At 47.7% G+C, this 26196-nt stretch overlaps 1 protein-coding gene across 1 annotated transcript in view; it reads right to left on the bottom strand.

Moving 5' to 3' along the window:
- Positions 1–2941: 2941 nt before the first annotated feature.
- SYT6 (synaptotagmin 6) overlaps positions 2942–26196 on the bottom strand; it is a 37199-nt gene continuing 13944 nt past the window's right edge. Inside the window, exons 2-7 of the mRNA XM_071450076.1 lie at positions 20951–21284; positions 17152–17710; positions 12890–13010; positions 11858–12029; positions 10117–10267; positions 2942–4500 (exon numbers count right to left, since the gene is read on the bottom strand). Coding sequence (XP_071306177.1) covers positions 4429–4500; positions 10117–10267; positions 11858–12029; positions 12890–13010; positions 17152–17710; positions 20951–21284 — 1409 coding nt within the window. The 3' untranslated portion in view covers positions 2942–4428. The remainder of the gene's footprint in view (positions 4501–10116; positions 10268–11857; positions 12030–12889; positions 13011–17151; positions 17711–20950; positions 21285–26196) is intronic.

Genomic DNA, 26196 nt, shown 5'->3' with positions numbered 1-26196 from the left:
ATGGCAGCCAGGGTTTGCAGGCCCAGGGAGAACATCCTTGAGTGAGGAGCTCACAGCAGAGATGAGATCCTGACCTGGCATTTAAATAAGTGCACAACTGTACTGATGGATAATCTTAAATGGCAGGAAGAACAATGAGGCCCCTGGGGGAGAAAACCTCTGGCAAAATGAGATTGAGAAGTCTGGGGTTGCCTAATTAGAGACACAATTAGGAGGGCAAATAACAGAAGTCGTAAAAGTGAAGAACAAACAGAGACTGAGATCAGGATCTCAAGGATCAGGGCTGCAATTTTCTCCAATGAGCTATATATAATTTTCTGTCCAATTTATTATCCTTGCAAGCAAAGATAAAATTATCTGGACTGACATTGCTTGAACTGAAGACTGAAGGAGGACTGGGACTGAGCCCATTGACTGAATGCTCTTTACAGGCTAATCAAGAATTATGTGTAAATAAAAAGTTTGTGGAGAAATAAAATAAAATAGAAATCAAAGCACACAAAGCTGCTCCTGCCAGAGACCTGGGCTCCGGGAGGTGCCCACAAAGCCCAGTCTGTCCCCTCTGGGTCACCCTTGGGGTTGGTGAGATCCAGGTGTCCCTGCTCTGCCCTCTCTGCTGCTCCCAGCATCCCAAAGCTGGGTTTGAGACCCAGAGCCCCAGAGCCCCAGAGCCCCCAGCTGTCAGCCCCTGTCTGCAGCCCCTGCCATCCTGGTGGGCTTTGCCACTCTTGTTCCCAAAAACTCCCTGCAGAATTAGTGATTCCCAGCCCTGGGGACAGCCTTGCTGTGGTAGCTGTGACACACCCCCCTTCAACATCAACATTGGAGTTACATTTATTTCTCAGCTGTCTAAGATAATTAAAGTCCATGTTTGTTTATTTCTTAAGCCCTTATAAACCCCCAATTGTTTTCTTCCTCACTGGCTTTTTCTTTTTGGTGTGTGTGATTTGCCAACCTGCGAGTAGCATTCTGTAATTAGCAATTAAAGGCCACATTTGGAGACTAAATATAAATTGTTATGACAAGATTCTTCCCTTTGCCAAACCAATGTGTTGCTGATGTATGAAAGAAAGCTCATCACACAATGATGGGATCAGTGGGAAGCCAGCAGTGGAGAATATCACCCTGGCTGGATATTGGGAAGGAATTCCTCCCTGGGAGGGTGGGGAGGCCCTGGCACAGCTGGGGCTGCCCCTGGATCCCTGCAAGTGTCCAAGGCCAGGTTGGACAGGGCTTGGGTCACCCTGGCATAGTGGAAGGTGTCCCTGCCATGGCAGGGGTGGATTGAGATGGATTTTTATGTCCCTTCCAACCCAAACCGGTCTGGAATTTCATGCCTGGAACTCACTTCCCACTGGATGTTTTCCACCTTTTTTTCTCAGATACAACTCATTTTGTTGTTCAGTTGGTGGGAAGGAGCAAGGCTGGGACAGTTCCCAGCCCTCTGAGCCCTTGCAGTGAGCTGGACCCGTGGGATTTCCCTTGTCCCTGAGTCCCCACATGAAACCAGCCCTGGCCACCCTCCCTGCAGTGTCCCCTGCCCTCCCTGCAGCCCCAGCCAGTCCTTGATGAAAATGGAGACTGGGAGACTAAAACTGAAGAGAAAGGAGGGAAAAAAAAATGAAAGGAAGGTCTGGGAATGCTCCATGTGTTTATTTTGCTTGCACTACTCAATAAAACAGACTATTCATTTGTGGCTGCTTGCAGCAGCATCCTCCCCTTTGCAGGGACTTTCAAAGGAGCCCCAGCATGGCCAAGCCTCCTGTGGGACGTGGCCCTGGGGTGACCCTCCTTATTTTGCTTGGAAATAATTGAAATGTCTCTATGAGTTGCTATTACAGGGTCAAGAGCAGCAAGTGAGGAGCAAGAAAACAACTCAACAAATCTTGGCATGGCACTTGTGCTGGGCTCAGCTCCTTCCCAGGGCTCTGATTCCCCCCTGGATGGAAGGGAAGGGTTTGCTCTGGTGTGTGGAGCTCATCCCCATGAGTGTGACCAATCCCCCCCAGTGACAAACACACAATGGGCTGATTATCCCCTGGCTGAGGGATGTGGCGAAATCTCAGCATTTAAAATATAAATGAAGGGGGGGGTTGAGCCAAGCAGGCGTGGGTGTTATTCACTAACGTGAGATCCAGTTTTCCAGCAATGCAAGTGACAGCCAGTATTGAGTGGAAATTGATTATCTGTGTGAAGCAAGGATTAAAAATAGCAGCTTTGTGTCAAACCCCACGTATGTTTTGACTAAATCCTCGATAACAAGGAGAATGGATAAAAGATGGAGATTATACAGAGAAAACCAAAACCCAAAAAGCCTGGATTAGAGAAGAAAAGGATTTGAGTGGGTTGCTGCAATTAATGATTGTCAAGTGCCACCAGCTGGGACTGCTGTGGCTTCTTCTGGGGACGTCTTGTCCTTTGGTTTGCCAACCTGCCAGAGGCACTGCCAGCTCTTTGCCCTGCTCCCCTGAGGCTCCTCCAGCTCAGGCAAAGGTCCAGGGGCTCGTGGGCAGTGGTTGACCCACCCAGTCAATCAGTTTTAATGGCCAGAAACTCATCCCCTTAATTAAACACAGGAAGGATGATGGTCTCAGGAAGGTTGTCCTCCCCTTGCTCCCCAGCAGAAGCCCTCAGAACACTCTGTGCTGGGAAACCAATGCACTTTTACCACTTTTTTTTTGTGGCAGTGTGCTTGGAATGCACTTTTTGCTGCTGCAGGGGCTGTGCCTGGGATGGTGTGGCTGTCCCAGCCCATGCAGGAGCTGCAGAGCCAAGGTCTGCTCCAAATGCCAAGCGTGCCCCTGCCCAGCCCCACACCATGCCAGGCTCTGCCATTGTCACATTTTATGGCACCCTCTGTGATCACTGCACCCATCCAAAACCACACAACCCACAATTCCTGCTCCCACAGGAGGAAATATTCCACCAGACAGGGCAGCACTTACAAATCAAATCATTTTATTGAGTTTCTGCTCCTATAGCATGTGGCACATAAAGAGAATTAAGACACAAGGTGTGATGAGGAATGATGTATTTACCCTTCACTGAACAAAGGATTCATCTCACCCAGGAGCAATGCAAACAGCCCTCTGTGCCAGCCCTGATGTGCAGCCAGGGGTGACGTGGTGACATTTGGGAAAATGGGAACTGAAGCTGACCTGAGGATTGGGGCTGATGAACAGTCCTGCTAACCTGAGGCTGCCTCGCTCGCAAATTCTGCCTCCAAACTAAAATATTTGCTTTTGCCTAATTTAATTAGGGTGGAATAAACAGCACTAACACGCTTCTTAACTCAGAGAAAAATCCAGGATGAGAAAGTGTCCAAAATCCACAGCTGGCTGATAAAGATCAGCTGATTTAGCTGTAAAGCCAGTGCTTGGGATATTCTAAATTCATTCTTGGCTTCTGCAGCCAAGGAACCAGCAAAGCTTCATTTTTTTTTTTTCCCAGAACTTGACCTTCCTTCAGGGCTCGGGCTGAGAAACTTTATTCCTTAAGAAAGTGCTGACAGTCTTTAGAAAAAAAGTTTGGAAGCTTTTTTAGCATCAGTCATGTTTCTGTAATTCCCTTTGCCCCTTGGGTCACCCATTATTACTTGGATGAGATAAGAAATGGAGACCCAGTGGTCATGCAGGGCTGTACCCATTTCTAAAATGGGTAAAGTAAAATGGGTAAGTAAAATCTTCCCACTTTTTTCCTGAATCCCACCTGTGGCCACACTGTTCCCTCCACTCCAGATAACATGGGGATGTCCTGGGGGATGAGCAGCAGCTACAAAGGGGGCTGAAGAAACTGTTCATGCAAATAGCTCTGGGGAGATTTCAGATACAGGGGAAAAAACCCAGGGTTCCCCTCCTGAGGAATCGACAGCATTTTTTAAATATATGACAAAAGGAATTATGGGGTACACACTACACAAACTTCTAAGAGCTCATGGACACCCCTACATGAACAGGAAACCCGGGGACACTCTGCAGGGCTGGGGCTGACCACGAGGATGGAGCTGCTGGTGGCTTGGAAGAGTCTCTCCCATCTTCTGCCACGGCTTTCCAGTGGCCACTGTCCCCTGTCCCCTGTCCTGGCCACCTCTGCTCTCTGCAGACACCTCCTGGCCCCTTTCCAGCCTTTTCACACACTAAAAACTATTTTACACATTATTTTACAGACCAAACTCCCAGCACGTGTCTCAGTCCACCTTCTCCCTCTGGAAACAGACCCGTACAGCAAAAGCCACAAAAATAACATCACCTTGGGAGACATATTAGACAAAAACATATTTGACCACAAAACGGGTTTCTACCTTTACTTACGCAGGAACAACTACCCGGAAAGTCCCGCTGCTGCCACCGCCCCTCAGCAACCACTGAGACTGAAGGCCAAGTGCAAAAATTACTTGGTTTAGTCCCATTTTGCTGTCCCTGCTCCAGATCATGGTGTGGGGGGTGGTTTGGGGGAGGGACAGGAGCCCTGGCTGTCGAAGCTCGCTGCCCGGCCGTGCCACTGGGGACAGAGGAGAAATCGAGTTAATCAAACAGGAGAGGTTGGCTGGGATTGTTCCCAATCCTGCATTGTGCTGTGCATCTCATCTTCCTCAGGATTCCCATCCATTCCATCCCATCCCATGGATCCCATCCCATCTGCAGATCCCATCCCATCCCATCCCATCCCATTCCATTCCATCCCATCCCATCCCATCCCATCCCATCCCATCCCATCCCATCCCATCCCATCCCATCCCATCCCATCCCATCTGCAGATCCCATTCTATCCCATCTGCAGATCCCATCCCATGGATCCCATCCCATCCCATCCCATCCCATCCCATCCCATCCCATCATCCCATCTCATCCCATGGATCCCATCCCATCCCATCCCATCCCATCCCATCCCATCTGCAGATTCCATCCCATCCCATCCCATCCCATCATCCCGTCTCATCCCATGGATCCCATCCCATCCCATCATCCCGTCTCATCCCATGGATCCCATCCCATCCCATCCCATCCCTGCTGTGCCTCTCTTCTGCTCTACAAGTTCCATTTTATGCAATGCCCGTGTTTAACCACTCAGGAGGAATTGCTGAACAATTTACTTTATTGCTTTGTAAATCAATTCTCAATTGTGAGGATTCCTCACCAAAAAAAAAAAAAAAAAAACCAAACAAAAAGGAAAATAAACAGTGTCTGTGTGTGCTGTGAAGACAAAGTGCTCTCAGCTTTTCCTTGCTTTATTGCTGTTGTCTTTTTGGTTTAAAAATATTGTCTAAGCTCAGGAGTACTTGAGTCTTTCCAGTCTGGTAATTTTTACTCCACAGCAGCTCTGTCCACAGCACCAGAGACATTTCTCAAAGGGAAAATCAGATCAGAGACTCGGTGGATGGAGCAAACATTTTTTTTTTTGCCATACTTAGGGGATCATAAATTATTTGTCATCTGCCTTGGGGGCTATTATCATAATTCAAACCCATTATTCCTGAAGCTTTTGAGCACTTGCCCATCTCACCATCTTGTTATATTAAATTCCAGTGACAAATGATAGAAATCTCCCAGAGACAACGGGAGGCAGGATTTCCACTGCCTGGATCAATTCCCTCCCCTCCCACATCAGCAGAAACTTTTTGCTGGCTGATATTAATGTTTAAGCATGTATGAATTTCATTTCTCTGGGTGAAAACCCACTTGGGGAACCAGACCTCGCCCTTGCCTTGGCAAAACCATCTTGAATGAAAACAAGGGAACAGCAGCCTGGTGCTCACAGGGAGGCTGAGCAGGGCAAGCAGCTCCTTGCAGATGCTCCATGGGTTTGGAATGGTCAAAAATGTGGCCAATTTGGCCAATTTCCTTCCTCAAAGAGATCAGTCAGTGTAAAGTAACTCACTGCACAGGTTTGCACTGAACAGCCTCTATTTCATCAGAGCTGAGCAGAAATTAATGAATGAAGAAGATGAGAAGCTCATCCTGCCAAACAGCTGCCTTAAGGTAAGGAAACACTTTCCTCTATGCTTCTCATGTCAAAAAAAATGGCTAAAATCCCTGAGGAATTGATAATACAGGTACAACCTCCCCATGAGAATTGCCAGGGAACAGATTGCAGAAATTACAACAGAAATGGGCTTTTGGCAGAGCCTTCCCATGCTCTTTGCCTTGCGCTGTCTGCATGACAATGACAGTGTTGCTACTCCAAAAATGTGATGAAAACTCTTCCAAGGACAGGTCCAAAGAACCAGAGAGGAACCTGGAGATACTTTTCCTTCATTTAATTAGAAAAGGTGAGCCATGTACTGTGCAGCCAACAGTCAGAAACCGGGACCAGTTCAATCAAAATCAAACTGACCCAGAAGTCTGGAAGGGCTTATCTTTAAAGACAATTATTCTTCCTTATGGGCATGACTTGGCTCTCAGGAGAGTTACCAGTTTTTATCTGTTATTTGTTTTAAACAAATAAATGTTGAATGTCTGAGGCACTTGGCAGCATCAAAGACCCGTTTGCATCGCGCTGATGACGCGACCCCGCGATTCCAGGGTTTGTCTTTCACAGATCACAGGGAAAATCCCCGTTTTCAGAAGTTCCCCTCAAATCCTGGAAGAACGAGCTGTAATTTCTATTTCCCTTTGTGCACACAGCCCTGAACCTGGCTGATGGGTGGAGGAATGCAGGAGGAACAGGGGTGGGGTGGCTGGAGGACCCGGGGAGGGAGCAGCTGCCAGCGGGGCCTCGGGGCTGAGCCCTGGGAACAGCTTGTGCTGAGGGGAAGAATTGATTGCCAGAACAACCCCACAAAGAGGGATTCTCCCTTTCTGCTCAGAAACTCGCCTTCTGAACATCTGTGTGAGGAGGATAGCGCTTAAAAGCCTGTAATTAATGATTCATTTGCACATGTTCTCCATGTTCCCTCTTTAATGATGATGGTCATTAGAGAAGTGCAGTCATTATGGTTTGTTATTCACTGTTGATAAATATGGAGCAACCAAAGACATGATGTGCATCTGAAGTGTTTCCCTTTTCACTGGAGCCTTTTCCAGCAGTGAAAGCAAAGAGGGAGCGGCACCAGCTCATGGAGGAAGGGCCCAAGTGGCACAAAAATGAGGGGTTGGGCCATGTTAGCCCAGCACTGTGGCTGCTGGGACAGGCTGGAGCTGCCCAGGTCCTCGTGGTGGACAAAGAATCATGGCTCAATACAGGAGGAGGCTGTTGGTCCAACACCACGGACACAACCATCCATCCATCCATCCATCCATCCATCCATCCATCCATCCATCCATCCATCCCTGCTGTGGCAGGGTAAGGGGGTCAGGGCTGGGCCATCCTCTTGAAGCAGCACAGCTGTGGTGACATTTTCCTGGTAAATTCACCAGGAATTGTGACTCTGAGATGTACTCAAAATATGCTGGGAGTTCCTTCTCCTGGCCAAAGCTTTTCCAAGGCGCACCAGGCAGGGTGTTGGTTAGCAAAGAAATTCCATATTTCCACACTTTTCTCCCTCTTGAGGGGTGGGGAGGGGGGTGGGACCCCAACCACAGCGAGGGGAGATGGCAGTGCCTGGAGCAGCTCCAGTCAGCATCCCTCCATTTAGACATCAAAGGGACAATTCAATCACGGCTCCCTCGCCTTGGTTTGAGGTCAAGCACTCAATCAGGGAAGATTTGGATGGAGCCAGAGGCTGTTACTGATGGTCAGAGCACACAGAGACCATCACGAGGATCAATTGGGAAGCAAATGCTCCATTTGCTGCTGCCCGGCACAAACGCGCTCGCAGAGGAAGGAGATGAAGAGGAGGAAGATGAAGACAAAGAGAAAGATGGAAATGATGGCTCAGGATGCCAGCACAGCCCGAGGTCATCCCAACAAAGGTGAGGAAGGCATGAAGGGCCAGCAGTTCTCCCCCATCATGCTCAGGACAGATGGACAGACAGCCAGCAGCAGGATGGAGCAGCTGCACAGAGACCCAGAGTTGGGATTACAGGACCAAAACCCCAAATTTCTTCTCAAAGATACCCAAACACAACATGGAAAAGGTGATACAATGTCATGTATACCAACAAATACCATTTCCCATTAATTTCTCCCCAGGAGCCTGTGCCTTTTCTGTTTGGTTTTTCTTTTAGGCTGCACTGGGGATTTGCAGACAGCAATGCTAAAACCTAAAAGGGCAAATAAACACAGGGACCATTTGCTTGCTGGCTCTCTGCACCAGTTTGTGGCAGAAATACCAGAGCAGATGATCAGAGGGCTTTTTCTTTCCTTTTAAGCAGAGCTCCTGACCTGTGCATTGAGGGGTGAAATGATTCACTCAGTTTTTTTCCAGAGTCTTGGGGGCTCAGCCATGGTTTTCAAAGTATATTTTAGAAGGTGAGTCATCTTCCATGTCTTCCTTGGTTTCTCTGTGTTTCATCATAACAATAATGCCTTTTTTACTTTTTTCTTAGTGATTTTCAAAAACTTTACAGGAGTTTTTTCTTTCAAAACTCCATCTGCATCTGAAAAATAGTGCAGTAAAGCCATAAAAATTGCAACCTGGAGAAGGAGCTCCTGCCCCTGGGTCAGCCATGGCTGTTGGTGTCACACTGTGAGGTGCTACAGATGCCAAGAGATCAAATGAGAGATCAATTCCATTTCTGCTGAAACTTTGTGGCTGCTGGTGCCCAGCTCCCCTGTGGCAGTGGGAGGTGACACTCAGAGCCTGCCCAGATGTGGCTCCTGCCCAGGGCCAGCAGGGGCAGGGGAATGAAGTCCTGGGGCTGCTCATCACCCAAAGGCAGAGCTGGCACTGCACACAAAGTGCACGGGGGTTTAATTCTGCCCTGACTCACCCCAGCCCTGCACAGCTGATCCCTGTGCTGATTCAAGGTGAGCTCACAGATCACCTCAAACAAGGGAGGAAAATTTTCAGGTGTCCATTGTCTGATATATCCACCTCCACTGTGGCTTAAGCTAAACTATCAACTGCCAGGTTTTCCTTTGTGTGTAACCAACCTGGGCTGGGACAGAGGGCACTGAGCACAAACTGACTTAATCGTGCAATGGTTTGGGTTGGGAAGGAACTTAAAGATCATCCAATTCCACCCCCCTGCCGTGGGCAGGGGCACCTTCCACTATCCCAAGTTGCCCCAAGCCCTGTCCAGCCTGGCCCTGGGCACTCCCAGGGATCCAGGGGCAGCCACAGCTGCTCTGGGCACTTTGTGCCAGGGCCTGCCCACCCCTTCTTGTTGGAGGAAAAGCAGATTTCACAGAAAGACAGGGTTTATACACTAATTCACAGTACTGTGGAGTCTCAGCAAGCCCAGTGTCTGCCTTTCAGCACAGCTCAGCACTCAACTTCAAGGGGAAAATGAGATGATTTTTGTTAAGTACTTATTCTGTGGCTTTGAGGGAAAATACCTCCTCAGCCCCAGATACAGTGGGAGGCTTTATTGCCTTTATTATTGTATCACTGGCCTCAAATGTTGGTGCTTTGTTCTCATACTTGAAGTGTCAAAGGCGTGTGTGCCCTTTTCCACATCTCTGTCCTCCAGAAATTATGACCTAAATCAGGCAAAGCCAAAGAGCTCCACAGAAGCGTGAGAAATTGGAGTGCAAAGGGGAAGAAAATGCCAGAGATGGTCGAAATGGTACCCAGGCATTTCAGCCCTATTTTATCATCTGGGGCTGCATCAAGTCAATCTCTTTCTCTGGAGATGCTTAGAGCAATTACATTTGTTCTATTTATTCTCCCTCAAAGGCTCGGAGATGAGTCAACAGAAAAATCTTTTAGGATGAAAAATTGAAACTTGAAATAGGCAATATCCCTGGACAATTTGTTCTGCAATCAGAGAAGCATTCTCTTTCCTTACTGCTCTCAATTTCTAATTTAAAAAGGAAAATAAAAAAAAAAAAGAAAAAGAAAAGAAAAACCCAAAATGTAACAGTCACATCTGTAAATACAGTTCTTCTCAGTCTTGCTTGCAAGCTCAAGGAGCTATTTCGAGGCAATACAGAAGTGCTTGTTTTCTAGAGTTCATTTCTGGTGAGAAAATTCCCTCAGCTCTGCTCAGAAAATCCCAGGCGAGAGCAGGAGCTCTCTGAAAGCCTGGAGCCAGCCCAGCCCAGGCACTGGGAGGGAAGGACACCCCCACGCACCTCTTTGAAGGATTTCTTCACCTCCACCAGCGGGTGCCAGTGGGCGATGGGCTTGCGGGGGTAGGCCAGCATCTCGTTCCAGTGGTCTCTGCCCAGGCCCTCGGCGTTGACCCCCACGCGGCAAACCCCGATGATCTCGTTGTGGCCCACCCTGAGGAACGGCAGAGAAGGAGCACCATCACCATCCATCCATCCATCCATCCCCCATCCATCCATCCATCCATCCATCCACCCATCATCCATCCATCCATCCATCCATCCATCCATCCATCCATCCCCCAACCATCCATCCATCCATCCATCCACACATCATCCCATCCATCCATCCATCCCCCATCCATCCATCCATCCATCCATCCATCCCCCATCCATCCATCCATCCATCCATCCATCCATCCATCCCCCATCCATCCATCCATCCATCCATCCATCCATCCATCATCCACCCATCCATCATCCCATCCATCCATCCATCCATCCATCCATCCCCCATCCATCCATCCATCCATCCCTCCATCCATCCATCATCCCATCCATCCATCCATCCATCCATCCATCCATCCATCCCCCATCCATCCATCCATCCATCCATCCATCCATCATCCACCCATCCATCATCCCATCCATCCATCCATCCATCCATCCATCCCCCATCCATCCATCCATCCATCCATCATCCATCCATCCATCCATCCATCCATCCATCCATCCATCATCCCATCCATCCATCCATCCATCCATCCATCCATCCATCCACCCATCATCCCATCCATCCATCCATCCATCCATCCATCCATCCATCCATCCATCCCCCATCCAGCCAGCCATCCATCCCCCATCCATCCATCCATCCCCCATCCATCCATCCATCCATCCATCCATCCATCCATCCATCATCCCATCCATCCCTCCATCCCTCCCTTTTTTCCTTCCTCCCTCCCTCCCTTCAACCATCCATCCGTCTGTCCACCCAATAAAAGGGCACAGGGATGCACCTACCTATTCCTGATGTCCATCCATCCATCCATCCCTCATCCATCCCCCATCCATCCATCCATCCCTCCATCCCTCTATCCACCATCCATCCATCCATCCACCCATCCATCCATCCATCCATCCATCATCCATCCATCTATCCCTCCATCCCCCATGCATCCATCTACTCATCCATCCATCCATCCATCCATCCATCCATCCATCCATCCATCCCATCCATCCCTCCATCCCTCTGGTTGCCCAAACCTGGCCAGGTAGAGCCTGGACCCTGCTGCTGGTGAGCCTGGGCTGTGGTGTCTGCCCCAGCCCTGCCACCACCACAGGTAATTACAGCAGCTTTTAAATTATTTCTGCAGGTCAGTCCAGACACAGAGGTGTGAGCAGTGCCCAAGAATAACCCCAGCTTCATTAATACATAATTCATACACCCAGAGCTGCTTGGGCTCACACTATTTGCTTTCTAAAATGGGTTGCAGGACAATAAATAACCAAGGGGAACGTGGCACTTGCTCAAGGAAATGCCATAAAGCAAGGAGCAGCCTTGCCAAACTCGTTATTTTTCCATAACCATAAATATCAATGTCACTGTAGCAATATATCACCAGAGACAGGTGGATACCACTGAGCTCTGCCATGAGGCTATGGAAAACACTGTGGAAAACACTGTGGAAAATTGCATTTGAGCTGGAAAATCTGCACCCAATGGGATGCTCTCCCCTCCAGCTCTCCAGAGCCTCCCACCTACCGATCATAATCCATGACAGAGATAAGGAGGCTGACTTGATCCATGTTCTCGGGGGGAATGTCAAAGATTATTGCTTCATTGTAGGTGGGATTAAGTGTGTTTTTCTTTATGGTGGTTTTCTTCTTTTTCAGTCTTCGCCCGTCACAGAGCAAAGACACTTTGACATATGGATCTAGGGAGGAAGAGATAGAAGACCTTTTGTTGATGGAAATGTGTTTTGTTACTTTTGCAATATAGAAACAGCTTTATCAGAGGATGGGCTGTGAGTTCCCATGAGCCAGAGGTGCTCTTCAAATGGACTTTTAGAAAAAAGTTTATTTGCAGACCAGTAAAATCTTCCATTTCTCATACTGGTGTGGGTGGTGACCTGAACTTCAGGCACCAGAGAACCAGCACTGCATGATTATTATTGTAAAGAAAGAGTGAGCTGGCTTCACCTGAAGTCTCAATTCTCAGACATTTCATATGGCATTAAGCTCCAGCTGAGCAGAAACATTTTTTGCAAAGGTCTCTGTTGTTACTGCTTTTTGTACAATGAAATTCAAATACTCTGAAGTTGGTGTCTGGAAAAGAAATTGGATTTATGATGAAAACCAGAATTTGTGCATGCTAAATTTGCAAGTCAGCTCTTTGAAACTGCAAATGCAAACAGTCTATAGATGGCTGTGATCCTCAGGTTTGACTGCTGGCCACTACACAGGGAAATGCACATTCCAGTGGGATTTACCCAGGTGGGCCATGTTCCTTTCCTGATCTTGGGGTCAAAGAGTTGATTCTGGCTATAAAGAGTTACAAGGGATCTAAGTGTCCAAGCCAAGAGATGGATCAGGGCTCTGACCCTGCAGACCCTCCAGGGGGATGGGAAAAAAGTGACAAATTGTCGACTTTAAAAATTTTGTTTGCACTTGAAACACAGACAAAGCTTTCTCAGGTTTTCCTGTGATGGTTCACCCACCATCTACTGAGGGTACAGTGAGGGAAGAGGAGGAGATGTGGCTTCAAGGGGATCTTCCTCAGCCACCAAACACCCACCTGAGTAACCAGTGATGTCCATAGCTTTGAGATTCCTGCATTTAATGACTGTTAAGGTGAGGCGACCTGCAGTTGGCAAATAACAAAGGGAAAACATGATCTCGCCCAGGTCCACGCTCTCCTTCAATAAAGCAGAGAACAGATTTTATTGGAAATGTGCAGAACCAGCCAGGTGCCTCCTCCTCCACCCCAGCATTTCCTCTGCTCTGCCATTTGTTGCAAAGGGTATTTTACTTTATCTGAGTGCACCCCAACACGATTTGGCTAAAAATGAATACAGAGAATGGGAAAAATAGGTTACACCTCCACATCTTAGTTAAGGACAATCTTCCTCTGCCTCAGTGGAGTTTGTGCTTCCTATTGCAACCTCCCAGCTATGCACAGCTAATGCACAGCACTCCTGCTCCACTGCTCACACAGAGGAGATGGGATATCTCACACCAAATCAATGCAGTGAGGAAATCAAATTAGTATCAAGTCTTGTTTGAATGTACTGTACATGTCTCTGGTGCCTGGTTCCTCCAGGAATGTGACAAACACGGTGAGGTGACAGAAAGATGAGCTTCTGACATGCAGTGGTGCCATGTTCTCCAGTCTGCACTGCAGAAATCTCCTCAGAAACTTTCTGTGACAGCCAGTGCCATCAGTTCATAACATCACAGACTGGTTTGGGTTGGAGGAGACCTTGAATATATTCTAGTTTCAACCCCCTGCCGTGGGCAGGGATGAATTCAGTAATGAAGGTTTGTGACTGACAGTGCCCAACATTTCTGCATAAAATAAAAATGTCTTTGAGTAACACAGTGGTTTTCTCTGAAGGTGAGCAGGAGTTTTTGGGCAGTTACAAACTGGGGGGTAAAACTTTAGGCCAGAAGACAGCCAAGAAGGGTCTGTTGAGCTTTTAGTTTGTGACATGTCCACATTTGGACCACCAGGCCCTTTGAGATGCCCTCAAGGAGCCGGCACAGCGTGGGGCTGTGTTTGTGAGTATAAATGGGGAATTAACCAGCAGATGGCACTCAGAAATGTCTGGTACTTTAGGATTACACAGAAGCCAACACAATTTACTCTTTTAGTGCCCCATCAAATAACTTTTATCCGTGGCTCTTAGCACTTCTTGTACCTGCAGCTTCATCGACTACACCTCCTAAAAGCCCTTTCCATCACTGCCTTGCCCATGGGAAGTCAGGGGAAAATAAACAAACCAAATGTCTGATTTAAACTAGAAAGCATCATCATCCAAAGTCAGCAGAAAGATTTCCAAACACCTTCTAAAAATGGATTTAAAAAAAAATCTTATTTTTCTACATACAGATCCCACATCTGTAGAGCAAACAACCAGTTTATTTTGGGAAACAGTGTGTTTGATTCCTTTCAATGTGATATAATGATCTGCTGAAGAGAAATTGTGGCTGTTAGGAGTAGAGTGATGGAACTAGAAAGACAAGTAAATGCACTTAAAGCTTTTCTAAGTGTTAGGGGAATAGATCTTGTTGATGGATGAGGTTTTTGCCAAATTATTTCCTGCTCATTCTCAGGTAAGGCAAAGATTAAATCTTTATTCCACTTAGATGTGCAGAATACTAATGAATATTATATAAAATTTTGATTGGGTCTGTTCTTTCATGCATTCTTTGTTCTTAGTTGGTGTGGGAGGGACGAGGGCAGGAGACTTTGGACAAGATGTCAGAAGAGAGCAGCCCTGTGTGACATGGTGAGAGCACCCTCTGGACACTATCTCATCTTCTATTCCTCTCCTTGCACTGAGAGGACCCGTTCAGGGTATAAAATGAACATAATTTATTCTTTGACCTCATTGTATCAGGTCAAGAGATCTTTCTTTGCAACCATAAATACAAGAGAGCAAAGCGTGTCCTGTGGGTACATTATTTTCTTGCAGATTATAGACATTGGGACATTTCCAAAATTCATATCAGTACCTTTTAGGAAATAATGGAAGCTCTGAGTCAATAGACTTGAAACCAAAGATGTTTCCCTGATTCACAAGCTGTACAGTCATTAATTAAGTAGCTGAGTGCTGGCTACTTGACCAGATCAGTTCTTAAGTGTGTTCCTACCCTGTTACCCACACCATTGATCTCATGCATTATTAGGCACCCAGAGCTTTCTTGGGGTTTTGTGCAAACTGTATTTACCCTTCTCAATTTTGATTAACCAGAAATGTCCTTGGGTGTGCTACAGCTGGCTGGGATGTTCCAGGAGCAGCTCATTCCTTAAGAATGGCACAGAGAGGATGAGGGGATGGAGCCAAACGTGGTGCTGGACATTTCTGTGGCAGCTCTGTGGGCTCCTGCTCAACACATCTTGGCCATGGGGCTGGCTCTGCTCCCCTCACACCTCCTCTGGAGGCTTTTCCCTCAACAGCCCTTCTGCTGGTGTATCTCCACCTGCTTTTGTGGGGTTTTCCCCCATTAAATGAGATTATTTAGCCAGGAAAACATCCACTGTTGCTTGCAGAAGCAACAGGCAGGTTTCTCCAGGAGGCATCAGCACATCAGGTGCCCTTTGCTCCCCTTCCAGCAGCCCCTCTCAGGGTGAGGGATGTGCCTGGTACCTGCTTGCCTCTCTTGCCAGCATTTCTGCTTTCATTACCACCCATCAATCACAACAGCCGTGGCTGTTTGCAGGTTGGAAGCCAAGAGCTGTGAGCACCCTGCTAACTCAAACTGTTGCTTTCCTCATGGTTGATCCTGTGCCTCCTTCCTGCAGCTCTCCCAGGCAAGATGCTCAAAAGGCAGCACAGCAGCAGCTGCCAGCACTGCCCCAGGGTGCCTGGCAGGCACCACCTCCACCCCTGTGTCCTCAGGCTGGCAGGGCCAAAGCTCTCCATGCCCTCCCAGGACAGCTGCAGCCCCTGAGCCTCCTTCCAGGGTGATGTGCTGTGCTGTGTGTCCCCTGAGTGCCCTGGGACCCCGTTGGGCACAGGACACAGGGCTGTGCACACCTGCTGGGCTGTCAGAAGGCTCTGCACACCCTGCAGCAGGAGAATGAGCACTGCTGGAAGTCACCAAAAGGTTCAGCTGGTGGGAAACATGGTGCTGAGAGAAAAAGCACCGGAGTTACAAAGCAAATGTCTTGTGGCACTGCTGGCCACAGTAAATATTTGGGTTTGACCGCTCCCTCCTCGGCACAGAAAGCAGGGGAGCAAAAGGTATGAGATGAGCTATGAGGGAAGCTGCAGGACAGATTTTTGCAAGTTGTGGCATTCTGCCAGTCACCAGGAAAGATGTGACAGGGCCCACGCTTCCAGCCACAGGGGTGGGGATGTCTCATCTTTCAGTCTCAGGAATAACAATGTGACATGACAATGACAATGGCTGATTTAGTGTCCAGCTGCAGAGCAGTTCAATCGTTCATTCGCCCTGAGGACCAGCCAGATCCTCCTGGGAGGGCAGTGGAGGAGCAGGCAGCTATTATGGAGAGGTTAATGTCACTGCTCTGCACTCAGTGATCAATGTGAGCACTTGGCTTCTCCTGCCAGCTCCGTGTGACACGGAAAGGGCTGGGACTTTTCCTCTCTGAGCCTTGGTTTCTCTTCCAGAGGGAATTCAACAGAACTATTAAAAGACCCAAATCCAGCTCTGGAAGAACTGCCAGCAGCACATCCAGCACCTCTCAGTATCAAGGGGTTGGTACTGGCCCTGCAGAGCTCTTCCTTACTGTGATCATGTGGTGCCTTAAGTTTTTGGCTTTTATATTCTCAGATCCTGTACTGCACTAGTGTAGAACTCTGAACTCCATATAGAGTGTCAGTAAGCTCTCTTCACATTTTTGTCAGACAAAACAACCCTTCCAGGCCTGAGAACCAAGGTCAACCTCTGCCTTGGGTGACCAAGTATAAAAAGTATAAACAGAAGTGAATTGGGGAGTGGAAGCAAACCAGGGAAATATGACTTTGTTACCTGAAGCTATAATTGGACAATTAACCCCTGATATGCAAGCAGACCAAACTTTTATCTGTCTGAGAAACTCGTTACCATTGTCCATCTTGGGTGTAGTCTCTGCAAGGTTTTTGACTGCCCAAGGTGTATCTATTGAAGGCCTTTGATAAAAACCCATTTTATTCTCTTTAATCTGTCTAGCCTCCATTCTAGGTAGCCAATCCAAGGCATCCCATGTGCACATGGCAGAGAGCTGGGCCACGGCTGCAGGTCCTGAGCTAACAGGAGGTGAGGAACCTTCAGCTGGGAGCCATGGAGGATTGATTTGGAGAACCCCCACCCTGCCCAGCAGATACTCACCGTCGTGGCGTACTGAATGTCCCTCCAGATGGAAGTCTCCCGCGAGAGGTCCGAGTCCTCGAACAGGTTCTCCAAGATAACTTCTCCAATCATGTCGTGCCTGGAGAACCTGTCAAAGTCAAAGACGCTCAGGTGGAGCTTCCTGCTCGCCAGCTCCTCGTGGGGCACGGGGAAGTGGAAGGACTCGTCGAAGGTGGGGTTCAGAGTCTTCCTGTGCACGCGCGTCTGGAACTTGCGCTTGCGGTCGGGCAGGAGGTAGATCTTCACGTAGGGATCCGAGCTGCCGCAGAAGTCTTTGGCTGGCAAGTCAAAAGCCCTGAGAATCCGGACAGTCAGCGTCTCGTTCTCGTAGTCGTACTTGAGAGTGAAGTTGATCTTCCCACAGGTTTTCTCTGCCTCTTTCTTGGGGTCCTCGGTGTCCATGGTCTTCTGCTTGTAGAGCTCGGGCTTGATGCGGCCGATGCTGGTGGGCTGCTCGGCCACGGCCGGCGCCTCCAGCCCGTAGTCCATGCTGGACACGTGCATCTGCCGGGGCAGGTGCCTCTTGAAGGAGATGTGCCTGCAGGAGGGAGACACCAACAGCTCGGTGGGTTTCCAAGGACATGGTTTTCATGTCTTTTTCACCCCTGGACTCAAAAAATCAGCACAGAATGAGCTCCATAGGTGCTCCTGAGCTCTGCACTGAAACTGGGTGTGTTATGGAGGGAACGCTTCCAAAAACCTGCAAGGATGCAATCCAGCAAATTTCTTAAATTCCAGAGCATTGCACAAGCTGTGTTTTCTCACCTGTGGCAGAAGTCACAGCCCACAGCTGAACAGATGGGCCCCAACAACTCCTTACCCAAACCACAGACAGCACCACGTGGAGAATTTCCCCACCTCAGTCCTTACACTTCCAAATACTGGCACTAACCTCTCCCAGACAAAAAAAAAAGGGTTTTTTTTGTTTTTGTTTGTTTGTTTGTATGTTTGGTTTTTTGTTTGGTTTGGTTTTGGGTTTTTTTGTGAGAGAACCACAACCAGTTCAGAAGGTGAGGCTTTCTTCGTAGAACTAGAACCACAGAATGATTTGGGTTCAGAGTGTTTTAAAGCTCATCTCATTGCATCCCCTGCCACAGACAGGGACACCTCGCTTTCCCCTAGATCAGTTTGCTTCAAGCCTTGTCCAGCCTGGATTTGCTGGGTATTGCTGCTTCCAGACTTTTCCAACAGACTCATCAGAATCTGATAGATAATTGTTGACAGGGAGGGAGGCACAGCCTCATCAGGAAAATTCTCTTGCCTTGAGCTCTCCTCCAGCACAAGCTGTATGTAAGCAAAGCTTTATCTGAACAAAGCATAAAAGCTTTCTGTGGACTGAGGGCATTATTTCAGATTATCTGGTGTTTACAAGAGCAGTTTATAGAGTTATTTAACCAAACTAAGAACTCTACACCCAGAGCATTAGCCTTCAGTGATACGTGGTGCTTGGAGACCTTGGCAGGCTTCTCAGAGGTATTTTGGACAGGGTTAGGCTGGGCTGTGAATCAGAGGAACCTGCCAAGGAGAAAGTGTGTTTGAAACCTGCCCACGTACAGCGAAGTCCCACTTTGTTTGACCTAATTCAGACTGGCTGAAGGTTTTCTCCTCCTCTGTTGGAAAGGTGTAATAAAAGCAGAAGGAGAGTGAGCATGCAGAGAGGGAATCAGCTGCCCAAAAAGCAGTGTGGATAAATAAAAGAGTGTGGCTCACAAATGCAGGTGGCACCGTGCTGATCTAACCCAGCTCCTTTAAACAGGGAGCTGCCATCAGTGCCTCACTAATCCTGCAAAAGTGCAGCCAATTTTCTGAGCTGTGCCTGATTTCCCTGTCACACTCCTGTGCACATCCCAGGCACGGCCAGCGAGGCAAACAGAAGTGCTGGGGCACAGCCAGGACCCTGTGATCCCTCTTTCCTGTCCCTGTTTCACCTCCTTCTGTGTCAAGGAGAGATGCTGCATTTCACAGAATGGTTTGTGTTGGAAAGGAGCCTCAAAGCTCAGCTCCTTCCACCCCCTGCCATGGGCAGGGGCACCTTCCACTATCCCAGGTTGCTCCAGCCTGGCCTTGGGACAGTTCCAGGGATGGGGCAGCCACAGCTTCTCTGGGCACCCTGTGCCAGGGCCTCAGCCCACTCTGAATAAAGATCCCCTTTCTAACATCTAACCTAAATCTCCCAGTGTCCAAGGTTCACACAGCCTTTTCCTGACTTCCTGAGGATGATGTTGATGTCTCTGTCCCCATCTGAGCACAAGCACCGAGCACAGCTGGTTCAGGGCTTGTGCAGCGAGCGATCCATCAATTGTGCTGATCTAATTGTTTCTGCCAGGAGCCACAACAGAGAGAGAGAGCCAAAAGGTCTAATTCTGTCTGACAGGGTACATCACTGATACTTCAGCCTGCCTCTCATATTGGAACAAAATTAAAGTGGCCAAAGCGTGTGGGTGACTTGACACAATGAGGTCAAGTCGCAGTAACAGGACTTGAATCCCTAATTTTTTAAAAGAGCCACAGTCTTAACACATTCATTGGTTAATGGTTAAGCTTTGGACAGTAATCTGCTGTGTAGGTGCTCTCTTTAGTCTCCCTGATGGTCTCTGAACCTCTGGCCCCATCCAACAATCCTGCCACCTCCCCAGCTGCTCACAGAGCAGCGTCCCTGCTGAGCACCTCGGCCCCACCCAGCAGAATCATGGAATATCCTGAGCTGGAGGGGACCCACAAGGATCATCCAGTCCAGCTCTTATCCCTGCACAGACACCCCAACAATCCCCCCTGTGCATCCCTGGCAGTGCTGTCCAAACACTCCTGGAGCTCTGGCAGCCTCGGGGCTGTGCCCATTCCCTGGGCAGCCTGGGCAGTGCCAGCACCCTCTGGGGGAAGAACCTTTCCCTGATATCCACCCTAAATACCCCTAACCCATCTCCAGCCATTCCCTGGGTCCTGTCACTGTCACAGAGATCAGAGCTGCCCCTCAGGAGGAGCTGCAGCTCTCATCTGCAGATCCCATCTCATCCCATGGATCCCATCCCATGGATCCCATCCCATCCTATTGTTAGCATTCATAAACACATAATCACATAAGCAATTATATGCAGTGCTTTTATTAAGAGCTCTGGGTGTCAGGAGTATTCAACTCAAATCTGACTCCGACCATACATTTGAGGTGAACGTGTTTTATACTCTATCATTATATAACTTTCATGTTAATTATTAAACTTATATTGTTCTATTGTATACACAGATTTCAGCTAAACTTCATAGCCCCCCTTTAAATTTCCAACATAGTTTCTCATGATTCTTCTTATGGTTATATAATAATTATATTTAATTACTAAACAATCAGCACATCTAGCAATTATATCTTTTATCATACTGCTTACGCAGGTGCAGTGATCTGAGAAAACACAAAGCTTAATATTTTCAAGGACTATTTTTAACATTTTCCAGGGCTCCACTATCACTAATCCATCCCATGAAACCCATCTCATGGATCCCGTCCCATCCCATCCCATCCCATGGATCCCATCTCATCCCATCCCATGGAACCCATATCATGGATCCCATGGAACCCATATCATGGATCCCATTCCATTCCATCCCATCCCATGGATCCTATCCCATCCCATGGGTCCCATCTCATGGATCCCATGGATCCCATCCCATTCTACTCCATCCCATGGATCCCATCTCATGGATCCCATGGGTCCCATCTCATGGATCCCACGGGTCCCATCTCATGGATCCCACCCCATCCCATGGATCCCACCCCATCCCTCACCTGGTGGAAGAGGCCGGCTCCGTGGTTTGCCTCTGGATCCGCGTGCGCCTCATGATGTGATCCTTCATGGACATCTGGACCTCTGCAGGGATGTCTGGGGAGGTGTGGCTGATCTTCACAGCTGCCTCCAGGAAGCTGATGGCCCCCGTGTCCTTCAGCTTGTCTGCCATGCTGTCCTTGTGGCCTGCCTCGCTCCTCAGCACGGCCAGGTGGGAGGAAAGGGCCTTGTTCCTCCAGGGAACCCAGCACAGCTTCCAAAAGAGAAACACAAACACTGCCACCAGGGCCAGGCCACACACAATGACTATCACTGCAAGGAGGCTGACGGAGAGCTCTGAGGGAGACAAGGACAGCGACAGGGAGGGATGGGAAAGAAGAAAAGAAGAGACAGATGGTGAGAAGATCGTAAGTAAAAGGAAGAAATGGTCCAAACTGACTTAAATCACAACTAATGGAGAGCTCTTAGCTCAGAGCCAAGGCCAAGTGAGCACCCCCTGACAGGCTCGGGACACACCTTGGGAGAAAATGGGTGTCTCCATATGGGCAGAGCTGTGAAGTTTTACACCCTGATGCTTAAACTGGCTATAAAATACCATCCTTGGTTTGTTCTGCACCATCAGCAAACTGCTGAGTCTGAAATCAAGATCTGTACAATTCCATGATAGAAACAAGCTCGATGCTGGGTGCCTTTTTGCTTCGTGTCACAGCTGCTCAGGCACAGGAATGAAAAAATCCATCTACCAGGGTCCTGGAAGTGAATTGTTATTGTACTGTCAGCACCCACATCTTGTCCAGATGCGCCCATAGGGAATACAAAATAAACACCAACACCAAGGAAAAAAATAATCACAAGCTGCTGATGCAGAGAAACCAAACATAGCAGGAGTTTGTACAGAAAGTGCTACACAGTCTCCCTCACTCTGAGCAGAACAGGAGCTGCTGTGTGCTCTGATGCTCTGAGACACTTTTACCTCATGTGTGCTGAATTTCAGTCTTTTTCTGGAAAGAGCTTCCATACGTGTGGCTGACGAATCAGGAAAAATGGAAAATGAAGATATATATATGTGTGTGTGTGTATATAAATATATATATATATACACACATCATCTAGGCTGCGAAATGATTCACAGCACTGCACAAAGAGAAAACATTGGCTATTTTTGCTTCTTTTCCTACAGTGTATTAATTCCCAGATCCTCATCCAGACCAAAACTTTGAGAGCTCAGAATTCCAAGGAATACCAGTCCCTGATGGTGGAGGCAGGATTTGTTCTGGAGGCAAGTCTGCAGCATCAGGACTGTGGAGAATTCCATCATGGATTGCTTAGAGCTCTTGGACATTTCCTTGATGGCTGTGTTATTTGTAGTGCCCAGTAAAGCCACACTCCTTAAACTATCCAAGTGCAAGTCAGGACAGAAAAACAAACAAAAAAATCACCAGAACATGCAAAAGTTTTTATGGAACAAGCATTACCTCTTATCCATCCTATTTATGTCTATTCCTGGACTATAAATGTTTTGTGTGAGTTTGAATTCCCCACCTGAGCCCCAGGGAATGGGGTGGGTGCCCTGAGCATTTCTGAACTGGGGAACTCCTCTCTGGGCTGCATCACAGCTGCTCTAAGTGTGAATCCTGATGTGCTTTACCTTAAACAGGAGCCATAAAACACCTCCTGTTCCCTTTGATCATGCAGTTTAGTTTGTAAAGCTGTAATAAGACATTTAATCATAAAATCACAGGATGGTTTGGGTTGGAAGGAACCTTGTAAATCATCTCATTCCACCCCCTGCCATGGGCAGTGACACTTTCCACCAGACCAGGTTGCCCAGACCCCCATTAACCTTGCCTTGATGTTAAGGCTGAGAAAAATCTGTGAAAAATAAGGAAAGACTTGAGTTTTAATCTTGAATAAATAGATGAATGTAAAAATTATGGAAAAATACCCCCACAATAACAACAAAACAACAAACCCCCACCCACCCCTGGTGAACCATGACAGCAAAGTGCTCAGGAGCACATTTGTACCATCACATTTTGCTCAGGTCTCTCAGGGAGTGCAGCAACCACTGCAAATTTGGGATAAGTGAAATCTCCAGGCAGCACCAGACACAAAATGTGACATCCACACCCGAAGAAGCCAGCCCTGCACAGTGCCTGGGAGCCATCTGTTGTTCCTGATATCCTGGAGGATTTTGTTTTTCCACAAAATTACCGAGCCCAGCAAATCCAGCAGGAGCTCCAGGCAAAGCTCCCTGGCTGCCTGTGGGTTTTTGACTCGATGAGAAGGGCTGGAAGGGATGGGATGGGAAGGATAAACATCACCCAGAGGTTTTTTCAACTTTCTTTCCCTTCCCAGCCTCCTGTACGGGTTCATTTATTTTCTGTTGTAGCTCTGAGGTGGAAACACAGATCGCTGCTGGGGGGAACAAACAGATCCCATCTTGCTCAATAATAAATAAGGCTGTACCAGCAGCAGAGCTTCCTCAGAGATTTGCCTAAATGTATTCTCACCAAAGCTAAGAGCACAGAGGTTCCACTGCACTATCCTTTGAGTTAAAGCTTGGAATTGTGCCCAGGAAACTCAGTGTCAAACATTCATAAGAAAACTCAAGAACCTGGACTTTTTGCAAATACCTCTGTGTTGGTACAAAGGAAATCATTGCAATGCAGAATCTCTCACTGCTGGGAATTGCTGCGTGACAGGGAAGATTTTTTAAAGATATTTCCACCCATTCCAAGGAGTTTTATAGGCTGCATGTCTCTGCCAGCACACCAGGCTCATTAATGGGAACCATCAGAAATAATCAATTATCCTTTCAGAAAACCTGTTGCCAGCGTGAGAAATATCCTGGCTCCTGTCACTCCTTGCAGGGCTGGCATTCATAATGCATCTGACAGGATTCACAGATACTTTTATGCATGACCTCCTACTCCTTCCTCTGACAGCTGACACAGAGCACGAGTGGAAAGGATCAGGATTTTACAGACAGTTTTAAGCATCTGCCTGCTTAGAATATTGCGTTGTTTGAAGATGACACTGAATTTTCCAAGACTTTTTTGTGACTTATTCAACTTAAATATCAATTGGACAGAGTTGACCTTCATTGATTTAATGATCTTTCTCTTATGAATTTGAAAATACCTGTTACTTTCTCAAAAATACCTGGTATTGAAAATGCTACGCTTTAAATGTCCTTTAACTTACAAGAAACTGTAAAAACAAGACAATTCCTCACCTAACAGAAAATGCCCTGGGGCCAGAGGCTGCTTTGGTTTTCCTGGAATGAGTGGAGGTAAGGTCAGTTCCCCCAAAAGGACACCTGAGCCCAGGGGAAGAATGAGCTCCTTGGGCTCCTTATCCCCCCTTTTTCAAGGTTTGGATCCAAGATTTGGGGAAGAGAGGGAAAAGAGAGATGTGCCTGCATCCAGCAGTGAGGAAGAGCTCTGTCTAATGCAGGAACAGCTCAGATCCCAACTGCTCACAAGGGACACTCACATCATCATTCTGAGCAATGTCCCACCTGGGGAAAAACACGACAAGAAATATTGTTTTGTTCTGTTTTCCTCTTAAAAATTCAAAGCTATTTGCCACTTTGTTATCAGGTAAGTGCTGTGGTACAAGTGCAGAGCAGCTCCAGCTGTTCCTCACCCCAGTACCATAGAACTCAGTGCTGCTCCCTCATCCTCACCCAGTTCCTATGGGAGACATGGGAGAAACTGGAAAATTGGTCTTATTACAACTTGTAATTGAAAAGATAAAGCTTAAAAGAAGGAGGTTGCAAACACAAATTAACATGGCTGTTTTCCAGCCTGGCTCCCTTTGGGAGCAAGCGCTGCTTCCCCGAGGAGCCTTTGGCTGGAAAATGCTTTTGGCTGCAGGGCAGCAGTGACAGAGCTCCCTCCCTCAGAGCAACGAGGAGCAGGGAAGGGATGGACATGGACACTGACAGGATCCACCCCTGGAAGTGCTCAAAGCCAGCCAAAACTTTGAGCAGCCTTGTCTAGTGGGAGGTGTCCCTACCCATGGCAGGGATTTGGGACCAGATGATCTTTAAGGTTCATTCCAACCCCTCAGTGTTCCATGATTCTGTGATCTACCTGCTTTAGCTGATATGTTTAGGATAAGCCATTGAGCTTATGTATTTATTATATACCTATTTTATATCCCACTAGTTACCAAAACACCACAGAAAAGTCCTGAAGCTGACAGCAATGGGGACACCAAGAGCACAAACAAGACTGGATTCCCTCAACGTCACCCAAAACTGATCCCATTTCTCCTTTGACTTGACTTCTTGGTTTGTGTTTTTACTGGTTTTGTAACACCCAAACCCCTTGCTACTGAACCACACCAAAAAACTCAAAACTGCAACATTTCCAAGGTCACTACTTCTTACTGCCTTTAAATCAAAGATAAACAGCCCAGGGCAGGACAGAGAATCAATGGTTTACAGTTTAAAACTGTGAAGCTCAAAGAAAACTGAAGAAAGGGCAAACACTCCTTGGTTAGTCCAGCCCTTCCCACCACGGTTTCCATGGATCACAGAGCAGCTCCTCAGCACAACCCTTTTTTGTTTCATCCTGGATGGGAGCTAATGAAGAGATATGGTCCAACAGCCTTTCAGCTTGATGTCCCTGCTGACTTCCTAATGCCTAAACTGAGTTACCAAAGGGGATAATTAGCAAAAGTCCAACCCAAAAGCGATTAATAATATGACAAAGTCATGATTAGAGCAGTCTATTAACTGCAAGACAATAGTGGTCTAATTGTGGCAACATTGACTTTTACTGCTGTGAAGTAGCTTGTGCTGTCATTAAAGAGATTCATGGATAACTCTGAGTTTAATGTGCAGAGTTATATTTAATATCCCAAGATGTAATTTAGCTTTCCTTCCACCCACTCCCCACAGAGAAAACACAACATGTTTGATGGCTCTCTCAGCACTCCAGCAGCCATTAGTCATTCCAGCTACCTGTTGCATTTAAACAAAGTTGGAATGGCACGAGTGGAAGTTGGAGAGGCTGGAAATTCTCTGTGAGGTGCAAGGTGGAACCAGGGTGATGCCACCAGCCCCCAGGACCTGGCTGTCCCCTTCCTCTCTTGTCACCTGTGAGGGCACAGACATTTCCTCAGGCCCTGGAGCCCCTCACCAAGGCAGTGGTGACACTGACCTGAGTTTCTGCCACCTTCTGCCAGGCACAGCCACCAGCCTGACCCTGCCAAGAGCCCAGGAACATCTTCCTTG

This window comes from Agelaius tricolor, unplaced genomic scaffold, assembly GCF_023055355.1.
Source record: "Agelaius tricolor isolate 1412-34295 unplaced genomic scaffold, bAgeTri1.0.p SCAF_30, whole genome shotgun sequence".
Classification (NCBI taxonomy): domain Eukaryota; kingdom Metazoa; phylum Chordata; class Aves; order Passeriformes; family Icteridae; genus Agelaius; species Agelaius tricolor.
Note: the sequence above shows the minus strand (reverse complement) of the source record. Positions and strands in the feature narration are given on the sequence as shown.